Below are 14,041 nucleotides of genomic sequence, written 5' to 3' on the forward strand. Positions count from 1 at the left end.
AAGAAAACAATGAGAGTGATTGAGAAGACTGGGACATTATTTACAGAGACATATTCAACACACAATAGACACACTAAGACAAAAGGGGACAGACCACTTAGTTTTAATTTAACTTATACATTGATTTGAGAATATCTAATTATGAGCTGCGTTTTCATAAATTGGACTGATCTTCTGGCAAATTCTAAAGCACAAAAGGAAGGAGCTCCAATCGAATACCTTTCCTTCTTCTTAATTGAGGCTTCCTTCTTGCAGTGGCTTTGTTCTGAAGGTGTTGTCAGATTTAATTACCTTACATTTAAAACCATGGCAAAGATTAACATGGGAGGGATGGCTAATTGAGCTGTAATATATTTTCAAATGTTGCTTCAGATAACCCAATATCTGTTAGTCTGAGAAGTTCAGGATGCCACCATAAACCTTGTTACGTTATTTATTTGTTGTGTACAATCTCACAAATAAAGGTTCTTTATTGGCATCTAAGGTTCAGTGAAAACCTTAAATAACCATGGAAGCTTTCCATACAACAAAAGGTTCTTTATAGTAGAAAAAGGTTATTCAGATTATTAAACACACACACTCACAAGGCTTTTGTAAGAATTGTTCCATTGAAAGTTATTTGGGGAAACCAACATATTATTTAATGGCATCAGTATGAAAAAAAAGAAAAAAAAAAAACTTTTGGACCCTGTATTTTTAAAAGTTTATGCTGACACTTTAGTGTAAAACTGGTTTCTCTACAGTGCAGTTTTTTGATGTTTTAGGGGTCACCGCAATGCAAACCAATGAGGTGTGTAAACTTTTCTCAAGGAAAGATATGATCGTCTTGTGTTGAGTTACAAATATATAAAGTCAGAAGTCATAAATGTAAGATTACAATGAACTTATTATGAGATCTTACTGACCCCAAAGTTTTGAATGGAAGTGTGTTTTATACAGAACTAGATATCTCATAAAAGTAGTCATAAGTAGTCTTAAACTTATTTTCTGGTAAGTCATATCATTTAAGACTGTTAACACTAAATGAGACCACTGGATTTCTATTTGTAAATACATAATAGAGGAATTTTAGTATATTATTAAAGGACATTAACCTTTATTCCTGTTTACATGCAAAGAAAGAATAAAGGCAGCGAGAGAAACAAGTTTCTAGTTAAGCTGTCAAAATATGCAGCGGCTAATCACTCCAAGGAAATGAAATGGAAAAATAGACAACATTCCACTTTTCAAAGTTTGACAATCACAGAGAAGGGAAAGAGGGAGAGAGCGAGAGAAAAAAAACTGTCTGAACTTTTTTTTCTTCTCCTCCTATCTCTTGACAGATGTCATTTAAAATAGCTGAAATACTTTTTAATAGTTTAAGGGGGGGTTTTAGTAGGAAATAGAGGAAGGGAGAGAGGGAAAGAGAAAGAGGAGAGAACAGTGGTGGGAGTGCGAATGGGGAAAAGGGAGCCATCTCTGTCTAATGAGCCCCTCTGGATCAGCTGAGATGGAGGGGACGTATTGACATGCACCGCTTAAACTAATACACCTAGACCAGGGATGTGCCTGTGTGCCTGGAAGCACAAGGCAGCATGGGGATACTGACAGAGTAGCTCGCTCCCCTGTCTTCAAAGAGCTCAAGTGATTAGTATGTTATCATTACCATTCGAAACGTGATTTTCCTATTCCCTCTCGGCAAAGGTGACACGTCTCGGGGAGACGGCCAGCAGATTCGTGCGCCAGAAAGCCACTTCAAAGCATTTTCTAGAATTTTTCTCCCTCGCTTGTTCTCACTCCCTCCTTCGGTCTATTTTTCTGAGGGAGTGGGGGCCGTTGATGTCTATTGTGCACGTGTGTGGGGTGCGGGGGAATAGGTTGTGACACACATCGAGGTAACAGCGAAGGTGGCCGCGTAGGTGCAGTGACGACAACAGCGCCGAGAAATGGCGACGTCCTGAAAATGTTAAAGAATCCAAATGAATTCCCTCGTTCCAGCTGATTTGTTTTCGATAAACGTCCCACGTGTGCATCCAAACGCACCCGTAAGGAGATGATTAGGAGTAACAAAGCACGTAAGACATATCAATTCATATACTTAAAACAAAAAGTCCTAGATGCATATCACTCACTTTCATAAACCTGAATAAAAGAAACCTCTTTTTTTCTTGATTTATTAACTATAGGAGCAGCAGGACTGTCAAAATTGTCTCTCTTTTTTAGTCTTATGGAGTTCAACAGAAGATTCTTTTAAAGAGGGCATGATAAATATTGGTGCGCTTGCGACCGCCTCTGCCTGCGCCCCTTCTCATTTGTGCCAATGCATGTATGCCTTTTTATCTGACACCTACTTTTTCTACAAAGGCATTCTTAGACACTATAAATGAGAATTTTTGTGTTTTTTTTTTCCTTAGCCATCTCTTTTTCTTTCGTGAAGAACCGCACAACAGTTGTAAGTTATTAACATGGAAGCCAGGAACAATGCGAATGTGATTCAAAAGAATCATCTTCACTTCTCTCCCCTCTTTTTCAAATCAAACACAAGCCCTTACAATCGCAATTTTCTAAAGTTTTGATGATTCCTTATTATTTCAAATGGGGAGGTGGGTGGGGGTTAGAGTCAATGTGAATAATGATGACAGCTATGATTCAGACTATGTGATCTTCTCCACCGTTTGTTTGGGACTTGTAAGAAAAGGAATTACAAGTGTCAAACAGCTGTGAATAAGGGTGCTAAATATTTAAACATGTTTTCAAGCTGAGGAAAAGCACAGTTAAAAAAAACAGGCTAAGTGTGTATAAGCTGCACAGGCTTTGATTCAAATTCAGTAAAATGGGAGAAGATGAAAAAACGTGTGATTTAAAAGCTACACATTCTGGGGTGAAAACAAGGGGCGGCTGAACCCACTGAAGGTGTCTTTTGACCCAAGGCTGAAAAAATGCTATACTCCCATTTTGTTTGGCCATGTGAGGAAAAACAATAACAGCAAAAAAAAAAAGAAAGAAACACACAAGTCAAGGTAGCAAATAACGCGGAACTGTGAGGGGCTGTAAATTATAAATGCAGGAGGTGGTGTGGCTCCACAAATGGGATTATTCAGAAATAGGAAGTGAAGAAATCTAAACAATAAACTGATGTTCATACACACAAACACACACACACACAGAGAGAAAGAGAAACAAGAGTCTACAAAGATCCTCCAAACCAGAGGCACTGCTGAATTTCTTCTCCTATTTGAGCTAAGATGATCTTCTAGCATGCTCTGTATTGTTTACTGGTGTAGCGTTGAGATGGGGAAGAGTAACGAAATTTATCAGGCACTTTAGATCATTATATTTGAATTTGTGTTGTTATTCTTTACAGTACATAACAGGATGACACATACTTACAGCAGTTATGAATTAGTAAAATGATGCAAGTGTCGTTTTACTTTCATAAGATGACAGAAGCGAAGATAAGGTTTTTCTTTTTTTCCTCCATAAATATTTAACACGCCTTTACAATTTCTTCAAGATAGAAAGGATCAGAAATTTGCATTGTAAATTCTGTTATCTTCAAAGATAAGCAATCACTTACTAAACAGTTTTACAAAGGCAAGCAGAAGCATGATGCAGTGCTATCCAGTCCTCCACTGAGAGGAGGCTTCCTTTATGAATGAAGATCTTCAGATATTGTAGTGTGTGTGTCTGTATGAGTCTATGAATAGGGGAATCCCAAGTCCAAACAACAAAACACACACACACACACACACAACCCTAGACAGGAGATGAAGACACTGGTGAGCAAACTTACACACAAGCACAAACAGATCCAGACGATGGACTCTTTTGCCGTAATCCACATACATGCTCACTTCCAAGTCAAATGAATGGTACAAATACAAAAGGACATTACAAATCATCCCCGTTACCTCGAACTAAAAGGCAGGCTATTGTATTCTCATCCGCTGAGTGGGGGAAACGTCTATGGGCTGCATCCTAATGGTGCACAAAGAAAACTCTGCAGTTGGCTGTAAATCCACAATTCTGTTATATTTAGAGCCATGCATGCTACTAAAATTACTGGCAAAAGCCAAAAAATGTGTAAACAAACACTTAAACATACTTCATTTTATAGGATGTAAATGAAATAAGGGGTTTGGGTTAAAGGAGTTCACACCTGCTGCATACTACTCAAGTATGAAAATACTTCAAAATATTACTTTCAAAATAAATGCTCTGGAAAGCACATTATAAAGGTGATCTAATTTGCACATATAGATGACATCAGCACTTAACATATTGTAAAGTTTGGGGACAGCAACATGTTTTATTGTTTCTGAAAAAACGGGTCTTATGTTTATATTAAAAGACTTAATTTATTTGATCAAAAATATGGTAAAAACAGTAATATTGTGAAATATCATTACAACTGAATATTTTTTTTTATATTTTAGTATGTCTTAAAATGCAATTTATTCCTGTGATGGCAAAGCTGAATATTCAGAAGCCATTACTTGAGCGTAACTGGATTCTTCAGAAATTTTGCTTTGGTGCTCAAGAAACATTTATTATATGAATGTTGGAAACAGCTGTGATGCTTACAATTTTGGGGGAAAATTTTGTAGGATTCTCTGATTCTCTTATAAATGTCTCTACTGACACTTTTGAAGAGCTTATGAATAAAAACCTCAAAAAATTAAAACAAAATAAAATAAAAATTACTGACCAAACCTTTGAATGGTGTATATGTGTATGTGTGTGTGTGTGTGTATATATATATATATATATATATATATATATATATATATATATATATATATATATATATATATATATATATATTGTATGTGTGTGTGTACGTACACACACACACACACACATATATATATATATTTGCTAATTTCCTCTACATGCATATTTTGATTACTTTTGCTATCATCTAACATTCACTTAAATGTAATCTTAAAAACATTAAAGATTTAATAAGATTTAATAACAAATCTCAAAATTTAAATTGATTTTCACAGATTTTTTTCATTGTTTCATTGTCTAAAATTTTCAAAAAGACAAAATAGCACAGAATATAATATCAATATGTTCATAAACAGCTAATAAATAAAACTGAAAATATTGAAACATTTTTTACTTGACATTTCTAATTAAATATATTGTTTAAATATAGTCACAATTTTACCATGCAGACTACTTAACAGCTAAAGCACAGCATGCTAATGGGAAAAAAAGTATTAACTTCACTAATCAAATAGTGTTGGACGAATAGTTGTCCATCATAAAAGCATATCCAGATCTCCCCCTCCCTTTTTATTATAACAGCATGTCTCATTGCGTTTTCATTTTGGGTGAATGTTTTGACAAGCTGATTAAATCTTTTAAGGTCACATCTTTGATTTATTTCTTCATAGAGCAGTATATAGAAATGAGCATAATTTTGAGCTCAATCAAAAGAGACTTTAAAATCAGATAGGCCTTTTTTATTCTAACGAAGGGGGTAAATGAATGGAGGGTCCAGGGGAAAACAAGAAGACCAAAATGGGAAGGAAGAGCAGCACTTACCTCTTCACGTAACTTTATCAACTGCCACATGAAGGCACAAAATAGAGGGAGGGGGGAACATATAGGGAGAGAGAAAGAGAGTGAGAGAGATAGATAAAAAGCCAAGACATGGCAGGAAGCAGTTCAGTCATGTGGCTGGTTACAGAATTAACCTTGACGATTTATCTGTTTGCATGTTTAGCATTTAGAAATCACAGACGAACACATAAAAAGAAGCTAAACACAAGATTCATCCCGACTTTTTTGAACAAACAAAGATCAAGTTCTCATGCTGTCACATTAAACAAAGAGACTGGGAATGGATATCTCAACTCACGACATCTAAACTATCATCATCAAGGAAGAGGGTGAGAGAAACAGTCACATCACAGCACTTGATATGGCATAAGGGGGAAAAAAAACTCTAGTGTTTAAGTCGGTACTGTAGGATAATACAGATTTCGCACTGTAAGAAAGGAAGCTTTGAGGATTTAGGCTCCTTAACGACAACTCGGCAGGATTCCTACTTCTTGGCTAAGAAACAGAAAGTGACACCAAGCAATGCTCCTTTTTATTATTACAGGATGTGCCCATCATTTTGACTTGCTATTAATGTCCAATTAGAGTGTATTATGCATTAGGCCCCTGAGGGATGAAAGTATACATAAACATAAAGCCAAGGGGTTGCACCTTATTATGGAAACAACCTACCATTAATTTTTTTTTTTTTTTTGCATGTATAGGTTATTAATTTTTAATGAAAGGGAATTGGGAAACACTTTAATATAGGGCTCAATTCTCACTATTAACTAGTTGCATAATATCATGTCTATTATTAACATACTGGCTGTTTATTAGTACTATAATGCACATATTATGCATTCTACATCTACATACATTTGCTGTGAATCCAGTGGCTATTGAAAGAAGCTAACATACTTAAGTACATTAAGCATTTAAAGAAGCTCTTCATTACAGCCTCTTTAGGTAACAAGTCATTCTCAGCAAAAGGTGAGTTACTTATCTGCAGCACTCACATATTCAGAAGAGGAGGGGAAGAACAAGTATCTTAATTTGTCAGCCGTTGCAGGTGATTTTTTAATCTCCATTTCTTGCCAGAGATTAAAGGTTAGCAGATCTGAGGGGAAGCTCTGGGACATTATTAAAGGCCTCTCATCTCTTTTTGTGTGCGCTGGTCATTTTTAATTTTGCTATTTTTAAACCATTCGCTATCATATCAGAAGAGAGACAGAACTCGGATCATGAATTATAAACTTAATGCCTTACTCGAAAGGCAGAATCTATGGTCGTGATGTTAAACTGTGGTGGTGGCCGCTGTCGGTGGGGACGGCATGTTTCAAATCTCAAATCTGTGGGTTCACAACAAAGCTTTGGTTGAAGTTTATCTTGAAGTACGTCAGTAAATCTAGGATGCAATGTTTCTGATATAAAGTATCTTTAGCAAAAAATAAATAAATAGATAATATAAAAACTAAAAAGAAAAGTAATAAAAATTTAATAAAAACATCATATAAATAACAATTTAACTATAAATTGTACACAATAAATGAAAAAATTATGTTTAAAAATTTAAATGTAGGAAATAAAATACAATTATTATTATTAAAAATAAAATGTAAAAATTAAATATGATATATATATATTTTTTTTTTTACAAAAATAATTACATAATTGGATTATGTGCTAAAAGAATAAGTTACAATACATATATCCTAACAACATAATGAGCATTCTATGGTTAAAAAAATAAATAATGATAATAAATAATAAAAAAAAGGAATTAAAAAAAGGAAAGTTTAAAAAAAGGAAGTTAATCTCCAATATTAAGTAGGAAAAAAATTTACTTCTACAATTAGAACCAGGAATAAAGTCAAGCCACATTGCCGCTCCTAGCTGTGTATTATTTTTGTCATATTATTAATACATTGCCTGCATTATTCAAAAGGCCAGTGTTTGTGAATACGCTATAGAAGTGGCTATTTAGGTTTGCTGTGAGCCCACCCGAGCTAAACACAACCCTGCAGACCGTCTCAATGAACACCAAACAAACCTTGTTCTATCATATTTGTGCTGCTTGGACGATTGCGAGTCCTCGCCGAGGATTTACCAGGAGAATCTGGAAGACTTTAAGCTTGCTGTTGTTCTTTTCTGCCGTGTTTTTTCCTCTTTAAACCAAACCAGACAACCAGTCTTTTGTTGCTTTACCTGAACTCGCAAGCATTTCTCGGGAAATGGCAAAAGGAAAAAAGAAAAGCTTAAAAAAAATGCAAAATTGTTTAATTATGTTGTGATGAGTTCATTCCTTCGTTTTTATATATTTTTTTTATGTGGCTGTTATTCGAAACTGCACTGCTGCAATTTTTCTGTTATGATAATCAGCGGATTTTCAAACAAAGATTTTTTTTTCCAATATGGAACTTGATACAAGTGGTAATCTGCTTCCTTTGTAGCCTGGAAAATCTGGTCCACGCCGGCTCAAACCTGCCCAATCTCTCGTGGCCATGCCTTTTGCTGTGTCTGAAATCGAAACTATTCCGCAGAGTATTCGCGTGCGAAAAAAAAGTGTGTGCGCTTACACAAGAACGTGTGTGGTAAAAATGTGTGTGTTTCGGGTGGAAAGGGGAGGGGGAGGGATGCTGAAGAAAAAAGTGTGACGGTAGACCACCACATTATTAAAAAAAAAGAGCGATAGCGCCAATTCGGTCTCTGTCCACATACAGATAACGAATAAATGCCGAACTCTATTAAACTGTCCTTTAGCTATTATCGCCGGGCCAAGACGCTATTTTCAGAACTTATGACGGTTCCCTATTTACTTAGCTATAAATCCTCGCCATGTAACGAACAGATTTGTGACTGGTAATGATCTGCTCAGCCAGGGCTATATGAAATGATCCTGACCTCTTTTAGATCGTCAGGAATTAAATTGACCGACTCACCCCCCTACCCCACCCCACATCTCTTCCCCTCCGCTCTATCGCTCCTTGTCTCGCTCGATAAAAAAACCCTGAAGTTCCGACCACTCCACTCACAGCAAGTCTTATGTTAGCCTCCCTAGTTTAATTCATTATTTTTCTTTAAATGGAAATCAAGTTAATTCAACACCTGAGGTCTGATCGGAAAAACTGGTCCTTTTCCCCGTCAAGAAAACATTTATGCATATTTAAAATGCATGTGTCAAACTGATGCAGAACATAAATGTCTATGAGATGATTTTTTCCTATTTCATGGAAAATGGGATAGGTAAATAATGCATTTATAATATAATACTTATTTTTTTATATAATATAATATTTAAATACAGATATTTAGTACATTTATATAAATAGTGTTAATATAACCATTGTTATAATTTATAATCTATTATAATAGTTATATATTATATCATAATTTTAATATTTAATATTTAAAATCTATTATAATATTTATATAATATAATATATTTTTTTATATAATATATTTAAATACAGATATTTAGTACATTTATATAAATAGTGTTAATATAATCATTGTTATAATTTATAATCATTATACTAGTTATATATTATATTATAATTTTAATATTTAATATTTAAAATCTATTATAATATTTATATACAAATGTAGTATATTGCTCATCCTCATGCGCTCGTTTTTATTGTTTGTGTCTTTGTGTGAAAAGAGGATTTTGATATTGTAGGTGACTGAGAGTGGAGGCTTGACTGCGTCTTAGGAAATAAATATAAAAACATCCCAAAGCACTTCATCCATTTACCAGATCATTGCCTGCAATCTAACATGAAGCATCTCTCGTTATTGTCTTTAATGTCTTGTTATTAGGGAAATTATCTTTAAGTGTTTAGAGAATGGCTAATATGAAAAAAGAATAAGAAACTTCTGGAACTGAAATATAATCCTCTTTAACTATTGTCCTATTGTTCAAACGCCACTAAAGTGAATAAAGTATGAAAGCCTGCATTTTAAAAATCCATATCAAATGAACTACTGTGTCATCCACGACAATAATTGTTTTTGATAAAAGAAGCTGTCATCGAATGCAGTTTGAATAACAACTCGATTAATATGATTTGTCATACACTGATCTTATAAAAGGAAAGAAGGGAGTCAATGAAAAAAAACAAAAGCAAGTTAGAATTTTACTTTTCTTTGGCAAGAATTTGATAAAACCATCAATGTCTAGCTGCGGGTTTGACAGCTCGTGGGACACTTCTACTCTCAACTTCGTATGATGTGTCACACTCATTTTTTTGTGTCCCACTAATTTGGTGAGAATATGCATATCAATTACCCATCATGGGTAACGCTACATATGTTTGTAAGATGTGTGGTGCAAAGGTCATGTGTGAAATGCTAATAAGGGAAAAAAAACTACTTTAGCAGTTACAAATGATCTCATAGCTCTTTCACAAGGTGCCTGTGGATACACTTACTTGGAGTGTGTGTTGACATGTGGGATATTCAATAAATATAGTATGATAATTAAAAGTATTATGGGGTTTGCTTTTAAAAGCAGCTGTTTAGGGATAAAACTGTATGGAAATGGAAAATAGTAAATACCCACTTTAGAGTATATGAGTGTAAATAATATAATATAATATAATATAATATAATATAATATAATATAATATAATATAATATAATATAATATAATATAATATAATATAATATAATATAATATAATATAATATAATATAATATAATATAATATAAATATAATATATGTACACAGAATAAAAAAACATTGAAAATATAAATCACACATACTTTATATACAACAAATGTTTTTTTTTATTAAATTATATGTAATTAAAATTGTTTTAATATTTTTAAATATTACTTATTTACAAATCTTTTTAACATTTATATTAAATAACATATGCACACACACATATATACACACAAACTTATTTATATAAACATAAAAAATCTAAACTCATACAAATATGCATGTGTGTGTGTGCGGGTGTGAAAAGATATTTAAAAATAGTTTTGAAAATATTTCTTTTATATCTTTATACCTATGTCAAATAATACTAACCCTCATTTCATTTTTTTATTTATATAGTTTTCCCCCCACACGTTTAATGAACTTTGAAAGCAGTCATTATTTTTGGGATTTAGTTGGGGGGGGGGGGGGGGGGGGGGTTGAAGAATATGGACTCAGGCGGAGGGTGAAGAGCTGGGAGAAAACGTGAATTTACCACAATCTGGTCCTGCCCAGATGCTGGTTAGTGCCTAAAGCCCATTCAGTATTTGGGCAGCTTTGCATTAAACAGTGTTGCTTCTGCATGACTGGGTGCCAATGCCTGCCTTTCTCTGCCCCTCGTGGCCTTGACCCGTCCTCACCCCGAGCAACAAAACACAGCCCCTGATTAGCACCCTACCTGACTCTCTGAGGAGCCCCCATCATCCCCCAGGAGCTCGTTCCGCACCTCATCACTGTAGGCAATACGTGACCTTTTCTGCAATGGGAAGAGGTTGAGAGAGGAAAAAGAGAGAAAGTAAAAAGATCGAGAAGGAAAAAGAAGAGGGGCAAGGGGAGAAAGAGAGAAAAAACAAGCATTAGTTCACTTGACTTGAAAAATCACACATTTCTAAAACACGAGAGCCCCCTGTTGGATCAGCAAACGAAACAAAAATGCTTACACTAGGTGAAATACTGAGGCAAGTGAGCGAGCGTGTGCATGTATGGGTGTTTGTTAAGGAAAGAGAGGAAGTGTGCTTGCATGTGTGTGTGTGTAATATAGTTCTACTATGGCTTGAGTGAACCGGAGCCCTTCGATACAATAGCAAAGCCCCCCTTTCACTTAAATAAATAAAAAGTGTAGAATGGCGGGCCGTAGTACAAGACAGAGGCAGGGAGCATCTTAGGAAAGTATCAGTTGTCAGAGGGAAATGTGTTCTGGGGGCTGTCACTGCTGTCAGTCCTGTTCTCTGGCAGACCCTGTGATAATACCAAGCCAGGGAGCTAGACAGAGAATAATTCATCACCCAGGTCGACGCGATTGGCGTGCCATCAGATTTGGGCTCGTTCCTCCGTCTCTTCTCCGCTACACAGTTGGGAAAAAGAATGCTGTGTCCAAAAAAGAAAGCGCACACACACACCCAACGCTTCAGAGCGTGCCACCTCCGATTCAGCGAGCGCAGAAGCAGAGTATGGCATGTTTACAAACACAGCCGACCTCTTCAAATACCCTCCAAACTAAACACACACTGGTGGTGCGGAGGAAAAAAACACACACTGAGATAACGTTTACCAAGAGCCCTTTGCTTCCCTCTGTTCGCTCTTCCTGCGGGCTGGCAGTCTTCGGGAGGAAGAGAGCAGGGAAAGGTGCAGGCGAGCCACGGGAAAACTAAACCGCAAAATAACTGCTATCCAAGAACTGCATTTTGTGATGCAATGCTGTGTCACAATTGCTTGCAGAGGATGCAGTCAAATCCAGGAGGATAGGACAAGAAAATCTAATAAAAATAAAAAGTGTTTTCAGAGAGTTTTATCAGTGAATCTACAATTTATCATCAATTTAATTTAGAAAAATGTGTAGCAAATGAGTCTGCACCATGCAAAAATCTATCTATCTATCTATCTATCTATCTATCTCTCTCTCTCTCTCTCTCTCTCTCTCTCTATATATATATATATATATATATGAATATATATATATATAATATATATATATATATATGAAGTTGATAGTTTTCAAATCAGTTTAAATTTAAATAACATATTTATATGAATTTATATATAAATATGCATACATTACATATACAGTATATATACATTTTGTGTGTGTGTGTGTGTGTGCGCGCGCGCATTTTTTAATTACTTTTGAACAGAACATTCAAAGCTATCAACTTCTTGCTGATAAATTAGAAAAACTGAATTTCTAAACAACTAACTTTCATTTTATATCTTTATACCTATGTTAAATAATATAATACTAACAATCTTTTTTTTAACATCATTTTTTAAACCCTCTGTTTAAGGAACTTTGAAAGCAGCAGTTTATTTACTGATTTATTTTTGGGTTGGGTGTGGGGGGGGCATTTTTAGAAGAATAAGTAGCCATGAATTCTAATTTTTTTGAAACTGAATGTAGCATTCTTTATATTTTGATCACAAACAACAGTAGTTAATATAAAGAGCAGATGTAGGAATTGAGATTTCTAAAAAGGAGACTGACAGATCATTCAGTTTTAAAATATATACGCGTGTCATATCTCACATGTCATTTCTTATTTAGCATTATATTCAGCAATATTCAGCAATCGACGAGCAAGCACCACAAACAAAGCGCATCTTCTGACAAGGAAAGAGAAAAACACACCCACGTGCTCCTTCTTAGTCGAGTTACACCTTAAACAACAGCAGAGGAACTTTGGGGAATGTCGGCATGATCATAATTGAAAACGGAAGCCTTGGAGATGTCTTCATTTGAATGCACACACTATCATCTTCAAACCCTATTCGAACCCTTCTTCTTCTAAATAGCTGTTTGTTGTAGCTGAGAGCATCAACCACTTTCACAATGTAACCTTTGAGTGCATCTTGCACAAAAAGAATGGCAAATGCAGCCTTAAGTCTTCGAAGGGGAAAACTAGTCATAGAAACAAAGCGAAACGACTCTCCCAGCCCGTTTACACCATTTTGCAACTCCCCCTGCAGTAAAACAAGACTCACACTGATTATTCTTCCCTTCATCTGCTGCTATAGCACAGCAGCTGGGCAATATTGACTGCTTAACCCTAGGAAACACTTTGACTGGTACTTTGCATTAGATCGGAGCCGAGTTATAGGTTATTAGAATTATTTATTTTCCTACTTACTTATCTCCTATTTGCCATGGATTAATAAAGAGGAGTTATTTTTTCAGATCATTGGGGTATTGCATATTTAATCACGACCCAAAATGATCTAAAATCAATTGGAATGATATAAAAGTAAAAAAATTAAAAAAGAAGAAATAACCAATGGATTTTAAAGTTCCTAGATATTGCATAGTTCATCTGGGGCACTCAATATAAACCCCGCACTAAAACATAAAAACCCAGAGAGAAGGCTTTGTATTTGTAAGAATGAAAATACCTTATTGCTACAGAAAAAAAAAAGTGAAATCTTGTTTAATCTGTTTGAAAGGTCTTTCTCTTGTCACTTGTTTTAATCTTGGGTGAGAATTTGCTTCTATTCCCGGAAGCATAGGGAGAAAGTACAAAGATCCGTCTTAACTTTATGCAAAGTGGTCTGACTGCCTTTTAAAACAGACATGTCTCATCAAACCAGAAACGAGGGTTTTTGTGTCCTGTCAAAAATGTGTGTTGTACCTCTGTTGACGTGATGTACAATGCAAAAAGAAAACTGTTCAACCACACAATAAAAGCAAATGCATCGCGCAAGCTAAATATTTATATCAGCTAGAGAAATTATCATATATTGTCTGTGTACCGCAAAAACATATGAACAAAACTGCAGCAGATATTGGTCTAATAAATGTATTATTATATCAAT

At 35.0% G+C, this 14,041-nt stretch overlaps 1 protein-coding gene across 4 annotated transcripts in view; it reads right to left on the bottom strand.

Annotated features, from left to right (window-relative positions):
- Nucleotides 1–14,041, bottom strand: part of LOC132121593 (vesicle transport through interaction with t-SNAREs homolog 1A-like) — a 130,569-nt gene that overhangs the window by 98,549 nt on the left and 17,979 nt on the right. For 2 of the 4 annotated variants that reach the window (XM_059531150.1, XM_059531152.1), the window contains exons 4-5: nt 10,920–10,997; nt 5,536–5,556 (exon numbers count right to left, since the gene is read on the bottom strand). In XM_059531150.1, coding sequence (XP_059387133.1) covers nt 5,536–5,556; nt 10,920–10,997 — 99 coding nt within the window. The remainder of the gene's footprint in view (nt 1–5,535; nt 5,557–10,919; nt 10,998–14,041) is intronic. The other 2 variants (XM_059531151.1, XM_059531153.1) reach the window with 1 other exon arrangement.

Source organism: Carassius carassius, chromosome 39 (genome assembly GCF_963082965.1).
Source record: "Carassius carassius chromosome 39, fCarCar2.1, whole genome shotgun sequence".
Taxonomy (NCBI): Eukaryota; Metazoa; Chordata; class Actinopteri; order Cypriniformes; family Cyprinidae; genus Carassius; species Carassius carassius.